This window comes from Vigna radiata, chromosome 2 (genome assembly GCF_000741045.1).
Source record: "Vigna radiata var. radiata cultivar VC1973A chromosome 2, Vradiata_ver6, whole genome shotgun sequence".
NCBI lineage: Eukaryota > Viridiplantae > Streptophyta > Magnoliopsida > Fabales > Fabaceae > Vigna > Vigna radiata.
In genome coordinates this window covers 15364509-15373034 of record NC_028352.1, presented here as the reverse complement: position 1 = coordinate 15373034, position 8526 = coordinate 15364509, and the positions used below count along the sequence as shown (strand labels likewise).

Genomic DNA, 8526 nt, shown 5'->3' with positions numbered 1-8526 from the left:
TCTCCTTATTATTCAATAAGAAATACAATATTTCATTCTTTCTTCTTTTCTAACATAATCAACCAAATGGACCTGTCTGAAGAATGGTCTTAGGATTTGAATGGCTAGTGACACTGGGAGACATTATTTGGAACTTAACAAGTTGTCAATGGAGTTTACTGTTGCTGGCAGAAGACATGTGCTCAAGGATCTACCCAGAGCAGTGTAAAACTGAATAGAAACCAGCAAATGGATAAAATAATCATGAATGTGCAGACATAGTCATGATACAAGTCTGTCGAGATGATGGATTCTTATTGCATAATCACAGCTCATGCCACTAATACAAACACCTGTGTTGATTTCAGAATTGCTGAATCCGTTTCAGGGTATTTTTGAAGAACCTACTTAATTACCTCCTATTAAAAGTCTTAATCATAAGATTCCCCTGTTGAAAGGTACTAATCCAGTAAATAAAAGACCATACAGATATGGAGAAAATCGAAAAGACATTATTGATAAAGTTGTTCAAGAATGTCTGGTTTTATACAGAACAGCTACAGTTTTTATGCTAGTCCTGTGTTATTAGTTGGAAAAAAAGATGTCTCTTTGATATTGTGTGTTGATTACAGCTTAGTAGAAGACCTCATGAATGAGTTGAAAGGTTCAGTTATTTTTTCAAAAATTGACTTGAGAGTAGGTTATCATCAAGTGAGGATGGATCATCCAGATATACACAAAACTGCATTCAAGATACACAGTGGTCATTATGAGTATTTGATCCTACTATTTGGATTTACAAATGCCCCTAGTGCCCCAGCAACTTTTCAAAGTTTTATGAATATTGTTTTCAGCAAATTTATCAGAATTTTTTTTTAGTTTTCTTTAATGATATATTGATTCATAGCTAGAATGATGATACTTATTACTTGGTGTTGAGGCTCACATAAAATGATATAATACGGCCATGACAAATTCGATAATTAAAAAATTTACCACCAAGAATAATGATCACGTTGACAAAAGGAATATTGTCAGAGCTCAGGATGATGGAGAAACTTGTAAACCTCATCAAGATTCACTTGAAGGAGAAAGCTCAAAAACAAGGAAGAATCTAAGGGTTGGTGACTAATCTTTTGAGGTTTTCAGATGTTACTTCAGTTGGAAAAGAGATTCACAATGTTTCCATCAACGGTCAAGGCAGGATTTAGTTTATGTTGGAACTACATGTAATCAGCTTAATTTACAATTTTGTAAATATGGACAGATGTACAATATGAAGCACAAACTCTAACAATCACAGAGGACATGACACAGACATTCCAACACTAGGACACAACATATGCAGAACAAACTGAGACAGAGAAGCTCAGATTAAATGAAGGCAATAACAAAAGATCTAAATTTAGAATCGCTATTTTTAGATTCCTTTTAAGAAGGTGAAATTATATCTTCAAAGACATCCTCATTTTCAAACCATCTTTTAAAGTTTTACATCCATTTTATTATGATAACCATTCTCTCAAAAACAAATGAGGCACTATTTCTAATATTGTATTATATTTCACATTGAATTTTCTAACAGTTTAACAATCTTAGTGTGTCTGACTAGTCGTCTTGGGGGATATGTCTACAAAAATACTCCATCTACATGGAAGTGGAAATTCAAGTATGACAAATTTGTTTAACTAGACATCTATTAAGGACTATCAAAGGCTCATTGTACAGGTCTCAGTATTGAAAATGTCTACAACACCGTGACACATTAAAAAAGAGGACCGTGTACTTCATAAGTTATAGATTATCAGAATCAAAGTTGAAATGAACTATCACTTTGAAACAAATTGTAACCTCCAAGATGCATACCCATTTTTATGATCTTCTTCTAGTCAGAAGGGGAATACAAAACACATAATAGCAGTTTACATATAGTGTTTTTGCAGAATTTTTGTTCAGAGATAAAATCAAAGAATAAGTTGTGATATTACAAGAGCAGAAGATGGTCAAAACCTGGTTCATCTAAAAAGGCTTAACTTATTTAGATTCTTTGAACACAACATGGCGCTTCACCTTTGGATCATACTTCTTCAGCTCAAGCTTTTCATTCTTCTTGCTTTTCTTTATGGCATAGAAGAATCCAGTTCCAGCCGTTGAGACAAGCCTAATAACCTTAGACTATGACCACAAGAACAAAACAACAATCACACTTTTTTGTGCAGATCAACAAGCAAACAATTGATGAATAACAAAATGTGAAAACAAAAAGACACCTGATCTATGACAACTTCTCAAGTAAGAAGCTCTTTATGGCATGGTGATGAATAAAGGGGGAAACAATGGTAAATAAAAGGACAAAACTTGTATCTACATCAAAAAATATCACATCATTCAGAAGTGAGTTAGGATACTTCATACACAATATTTTTCTCTAAACCCACCAAAGTTACCTTTTTGAAATGAAATCCTGAAAGAATCTCAAGGTACCTGACCAATACCTTAGATGACCTGACCTTAACTATTTCTGCAGACTTAAGTTGAAACATTAAGGACCTAAAGTGTAAAATAGCTTGGATGACCTGACCTTAACTCTATCTTCCAACTTAAAGTCGAAACATTAAAGGCTGACCTTGACCCTTAAATGTTGCTTGTACTATTATGAATTACTAATACCAAACTTCAATTCTAATTGGAGAATCTTATTAATAAGTTTATATTAACTCAATCTCACAAACTGGCTTGTAAGGGATTTTTGTTCTTATGCTCATATCTCTAGTCCAAGTGGATTCTCCATAAGAGAATAAAACAAACAATACATGCAATCCTTTATCTAAGTACTGTTCTAGGTTAAAAAAACGTGAGCATGTAGCAAATGCAACAATGAATGACCTATTGATTAACAGGTAAAATTCACAGAAATGGGAGCTAGCTAGCTACCTTTTTCTTGCTGGAACCTTTTCCGGCCATACAAACAACAGGAGAACGTGTTGGGCGGAAAAGCATGTCCTTTGACAAGTAATCTACACGCAATGAATCATCCCCAGCAATTCAGTTGGGTGTTAAGTTAACGATAAAAGGATTTATGAATTTGCATTACCTCTGGAGAAAAGACCATTGGATGAGAAAGAGTTGAAGGGCCCGAAATTTGAGGGAAGAAGAGTGGAAGAAAAAGGAGAGTGATTGAAATTGAAGATTGAATTTCCTTTGCCACCAGAAACAGTGAGCCCTGAAAAAACATGCGCTGTTGCACTCGCCATTTCTCTTCTTCTTTCTCTCCCTACAGGATAAGATAAGGTAAAGCCACAACAACCTTTGCCTGCGCCTATTTAAGAATGTCCACTCTATATTTCTGTATAAATTTCGTGATTGTGTAATTTTAAAACGCATAAAAAAATAATTATATATGTGTTAGTTCAATTGTTTAAAATTAAAATTTTGGTTTGCTAATTATTTCTTTATTTTTTAACGACAGAATGTTATGAAATAAAAACAATATTAATTTCTCAATTGCGTACAACAATAATAAATATTTAATTATAAAGTAATAGGAAAAACATATGATAATAAAATAATATATTAGATTAAATGCAAGGAGTTTAGATTGTATACTTGTATTTTAGTAGTGAATTTTCAAAATGTATACATTTATAATATATTTTTAAACATTAAAATATTTGTATTTCGAAAACTGAGTTAAAGAATAAAAAAAATTTAACAACATATTTCAATTCTAAATGAATGTAACTTTAAAGAAAGTAAGGGTTAATTATCTTTTTTTTTCCCTTAAATTATAACACGATTTTTATTTTAATTCCTGTTTCAAGGTTTTATCTAATTAAAATCCTATGATTAGGAAATATATTAGGAAATATATGAAATTGGTCTTTAATAATTAATAGAGTTAATTTTTTGTTGACGTGGGAAACAAAGTAACACCACACTCTTATTTCCTCTTCTTTGGACAAGAGGAACCACGTCATCCTCACCTCCATGACTTATTATCTTCGTCATTTCCTCCATACAAAGAATTTATATTGCAATTGCATCAAGAATAACATCCATCCAGATGCCTTCGTCATCTTCCAAACCTCACTCACACAATAAAAAATTCACCGGACACAACCTTTTCCTTCTCATTCTCTTTCACCCCATTACCTTCTCCTTCAAGCTTGATAATTCCAAAACACATAACCTCCATCTTCAATTCACACTAACATTCAAAAAACTAAAAAAACAAAGGTGGAGCAATAGACTCGCAACTATGTAAATGGTGGTCACTAGTGACGTTTCCAATTGCAGGGCGGCGATCGGTGTGAGCTACAAAATGTGGCATCATTGGCAACAACATCATACAGGAAAACCCCCAAGTAGAGGTTCGGTGTTGTGTTTTGACGCGATGGTGCACTTCGGTGACAGTGGCGGCTCTTCCAACTAAAGGAGTTGCAGCACCGATGGATCTAGTTAGGCAGCATTGTTGGTTAGGGTTGGGAATGAAGAGTCGCGATTTGGTTTGCAATCTGATTGATGACACCGATGAAGGCTCAACAAGGACTCTGGTGGTGGCCAGTGCCTTGATCTGGATTTGAAAAGAAGAAGATGGAGCCACACATGAAGAAGGAAGAAGGAAGATGACAGTATGAGGAATGTTGATGGCAAGGCCTCCCTAGGAATCGGGTGGGTGGCTCACTAGTGAACGAAGAAGGGAGAGAAGTCTTCTTGGTGAAGAACACGAGAGAACGAGGGTTGACATATTTTAAGAGTAGAGTAGAGGTGTCGTGGTACACACTTAGTCATATTCGGCAAAACTTAACGTCATTGGTCATAAATCACTAAATCAAATTCTGAAGAAAAACAAAAACGAAAGTAGTTTGATACTATAAATTAAAAATATATTTAACTCTTAAAATAAAAATCATTAAAAGAATGAGTAACAAACAAAATGTATAATATACTTATTAAAATTTAAACTTCATTATCTTAAATCAGTTTTTAAATAAATCTTACCTACAAGTCTTCAAACAAAACAAATTTTTTCCTAAAATCAATTCGTAAATTTATTACTTTTTCATATACTTAATTATCATTTTATTTGTGTATAGTACGATATTCCTGGCGGACAGTTGTACCGAACGGATATAATTGGGCCTAGAAGGGTCGATCCTGGTTATTAGAATTGGGCCGTTAATCTCGTTATTGGGATCGAAAACTTTTAAAGGAAATTCACTAAAGATACCGCAAATCAAATAATATTTATCGACAGAAGTCGTTTCCGAAACATCAAGTAAGGTTGTTTATATTTTATTCTGTTTATATTTCATTGATCTCATATAAGTTTCGAGTCTATAAATTAAGAGCCAGAGATGTCAGTCAGGTACACTTCATCCACACCTCCCATATACATTGTTCATATCACTGAGATTTTACTCTCTTCCACCAAGAATCCTTCTAAACGAACCGAGGTTCTTCCCTTATAACACGCCTAACTTGAGCGTCGGAGTGCCTTTGCAGGTACCTCCCCCCCTCGGCTATAACTTGGAGATTGTCGAACGGTTGAGATTGAAGGAGAACGGAAGGTCAAAAGCGCAGAAGGAACCACTGATCCAGTCCATCCGAACGCTAGAAAGCAGCAGAGCCACGTCATTCAAGTTAGTGTCTCGGTCCCCAAAATACCTACCGAAACATTTTGGCGCCCACCGTGGGACCGAGGCTTGAAGATCCCCAATGGTAACCACGAGGAGTATAGAGAACAACAACCCTATGGATATGATCAGGGAGTTACAAACACAGCTGGAGGAACATGCCCGTACTATACGTCAACAACACGAATTTCAGCAAACGCAAGCAAAACGGATGGAGGAACAGGCCAAGATTATACGCCAGCAACAAGAATTGCAACAGAAACAAAATGAGGAGATTGTCCGATTGAGAGCATGGTGTCAACAACCTGAAATGTCCGAGACCCAAGGAAGCTAGAATGGCGATCGAAGCATGCACACCCCGCCACGGAACGATCGGTCACCTAATCCGCTGTCATTCACGGAAGCTGTCATGCAGGCCCCAATGCCGGACAGACCTCCTCCACCGATAGAGAGATTTGACGGTACTTCAGACCCGGAACATCACCTCAGAAATTTCATCGACTCTATGGCTTACTATTCCAAGAGTGATCCAGTCAAATGTATAGCTTTCTCCCAATCCTTAAAAGGAGAAGCCCTGGAGTGGTACTACAGCCTTCCCCCTAACACGATAGATAGCTTCGGCATGGTCATGACCCTATTCAGGAAACATTACGGTACCAACAGGAAAGACAGAGTAACCGCTGCAGAACTTGTAAACCTTAAACAAGAGAAAGATGAATCCCTCCGATCATTCATGCAGAGATACAACGAAACTGCTAGGCGAGTGAAAGACGTCAACGAGCAGTTCATCATTAGCAATTTGCCCAATTCTCTAAAGTCGAGATACGTATCGGAACATTTATATGCTAGGCTGCCCAATTCGATGGAGGAGCTCCAGGAGAGAATGACTGAGTTCATTCGAATGAAGGATCAGAGATATGGCAGAAGGAAGCCCCAGAAAGAAGCCCTTAGTAATGGGAGTAAAAAAGAAAGTAGACAGGTTAGTGAAGGAGACCGAAGGCCTCTTAGACGAGATTTACCCCTTGGTCCTCGGTATGATCATTATGCACGCCTAAATGCGCCTTTGGCAAAGTTGTTTAAGGAGGCCCTGAGCGCTGAACTCCTTAACGTGCGAAAGCGACCCACGCCCCACACCGTTTAATGATATTGATCTAGCGGCTATAATTCAGCGACCCTGGCACTACCCTAAGAGCGGGAAAGTCTAGTAACTTCTCCAAAAAATGAAACGACAACATTTAAACGTCGAATTAAAACCCCTTTTAAGTCCTTTGATAACCACTATCATCCGGACGGTTATCAAAGACTTGGGGGGGATGATGTACAGTACGATATTCCTGGCGGACGGTTGTACCGAACGGATATAATTGGGCCTAGAAGGGTCGATCCTGGTTATTAGAATTGGGCCGTTAATCCCGTTATTGGGCTCGAAAACCTTTAAAGGAAATTCACTAAAGACACCGCAAATCAAATAATATCTATCGACAGAAGTCGTTTCCGGAACATCAGGTAAGGTTGTTTATATTTTATTCTGTTTATATTTCATTGATCTCATATTAGTTCCGAGTCTATAAATTAAGAGCCAGAGACATCAGTCAGGTATGCTTCATCCACGCCTCCCATATACATTGTTCATATCACTGAGATTTTACTCTCTTCCACCGAGAATCCTTCTAAAAGAACTGAGGTTCTTCCCTTATAACACGCCTAACTTGAGTGTCAGAGTGCCTTTGCAGGTACCTCCCCCCCTCGACTATAACTTGGAGATTGCCGGACGATTGAGATTGAAGGTGATGGAAGAATGATCCAGCTAATTGTGGTGGAGGATGGAATCAACTAGATCTTCTTCTCGGATTGGACAGTAGAAGCACGCAGCAATGGAAGTTATTCTTGGTAACGCAGCGGAATGAATTGAAAAAGGATGATGGTGACTGGAGGACACAGAGACATATGGAAGCCACTCTCAAGAGGTGTTCGGTGGCTGAAGAATGTAGTGGATGCAAGGAAAAATGAAACAAATATTGGTTTGGTGATGAGAATTGATGAACCGGTGATGGAGAAAAGTGGAATAAAGGTAGAGATTGGGTGCTGAAATTTGATGCGGATGGTGGAGATATGCTAGGATTGGATACCTAGCTAGGGAGAAAGGCTAGAGGAAGCTCTCAAGCTCTCTCTCGGTGACCTTCAACAAGAAGAAATTTCTGGACAGAAATCAACAGAATAATTCTTCATTCAAATCAANGGGGCGTCCGGATGGTATCCGACAACGCTTAGGGGTAACACCCCTTTTTCATAAGTGGGGCGTCCGGATGGTATCCGACAATGCTTTTTGATAATTAGGACGACCTTATAAATATCGGCAGTTTTCGCATAATATATGTTCTGGAATATACTTCAGATATCATTCATAGAGCAAAATGTTTGATGGTTCAAATGGAAAGGAATAACAACTTTGACAAGGAAAACAAATAAACTGAATTTTAGCTATGTAAAATTTAAGATGTGTTGCGTTCCAAGTGTTAGGAACGACTTTTCCATCAAGATGTTCTAAGCGATAGGCTCCGTTTGCTAAATCTTCCGTAATGCGAAAGGGTCCTTCCCATTTGTCAGCTAATTTGCCATGCTCTTTGTTTTTTCTGGCATCTCCCTTTTTTCGCCATACAAGATCATTTTCCGCAAAGTTTCGGGGTTGCACCTTAGTGTTGAAACGCCTAGTAATCATCCGTTTTTGAGCTACATTTTTTATCATAGCGACTTCTCGCCGTTCGGGTAGGGTGTCCAGGTTCACTCAAAGGTGTTCATCGTTAAGACTCATGTCTTTTATACTTTGCCTTATGGAGGGCTCGTCCAGTTCTACCGACAACATTGCATCTGTTCCGTATGTGAGATTGAATGATGTTTCCCCTGCTGACCC

General features: G+C 37.6%; 2 protein-coding genes across 2 annotated transcripts; one reads left to right on the top strand and one right to left on the bottom strand.

The window, feature by feature from the left end:
* Positions 1-1795: 1795 nt before the first annotated feature.
* On the bottom strand, positions 1796-3296 carry LOC106755610. Its single transcript, XM_014637795.2, has 3 exons — positions 3074-3296; positions 2914-2996; positions 1796-2154 (listed from the first exon to the last, which is right to left on the bottom strand). The coding sequence occupies exons 1-3, from the start codon at positions 3231-3233 to the stop codon at positions 2014-2016; spliced, it is 384 nt and encodes a 127-aa protein (XP_014493281.1). The 5' UTR covers positions 3234-3296; the 3' UTR covers positions 1796-2013.
* A 2668-nt stretch (positions 3297-5964) lies between these two features.
* On the top strand, positions 5965-6756 carry LOC106752523. The gene has a single exon (XM_014634223.1). The coding sequence runs from the start codon at positions 5965-5967 to the stop codon at positions 6754-6756; it is 792 nt and encodes a 263-aa protein (XP_014489709.1).
* The last annotated feature ends 1770 nt before the right edge of the window (positions 6757-8526 follow it).

Coding starts and splice junctions, on each gene's coding strand:
- LOC106752523 (XM_014634223.1), top strand. CDS start 5,965: ATGCACACCCCGCCACGGAACGATCGGTCACCTAATCCGCTGTCATTC.
- LOC106755610 (XM_014637795.2), bottom strand. CDS start 3,233: ATGGCGAGTGCAACAGCGCATGTTTTTTCAGGGCTCACTGTTTCTGGT. Junction 2,997..3,073: donor CAATGGTCTTTTCTCCAGAG/GTAATGCAAATT, acceptor CATTGCGTGTAG/ATTACTTGTCAAAGGACATG. Junction 2,155..2,913: donor AAGGTTCCAGCAAGAAAAAG/GTAGCTAGCTAG, acceptor TTGTGGTCATAG/TCTAAGGTTATTAGGCTTGT.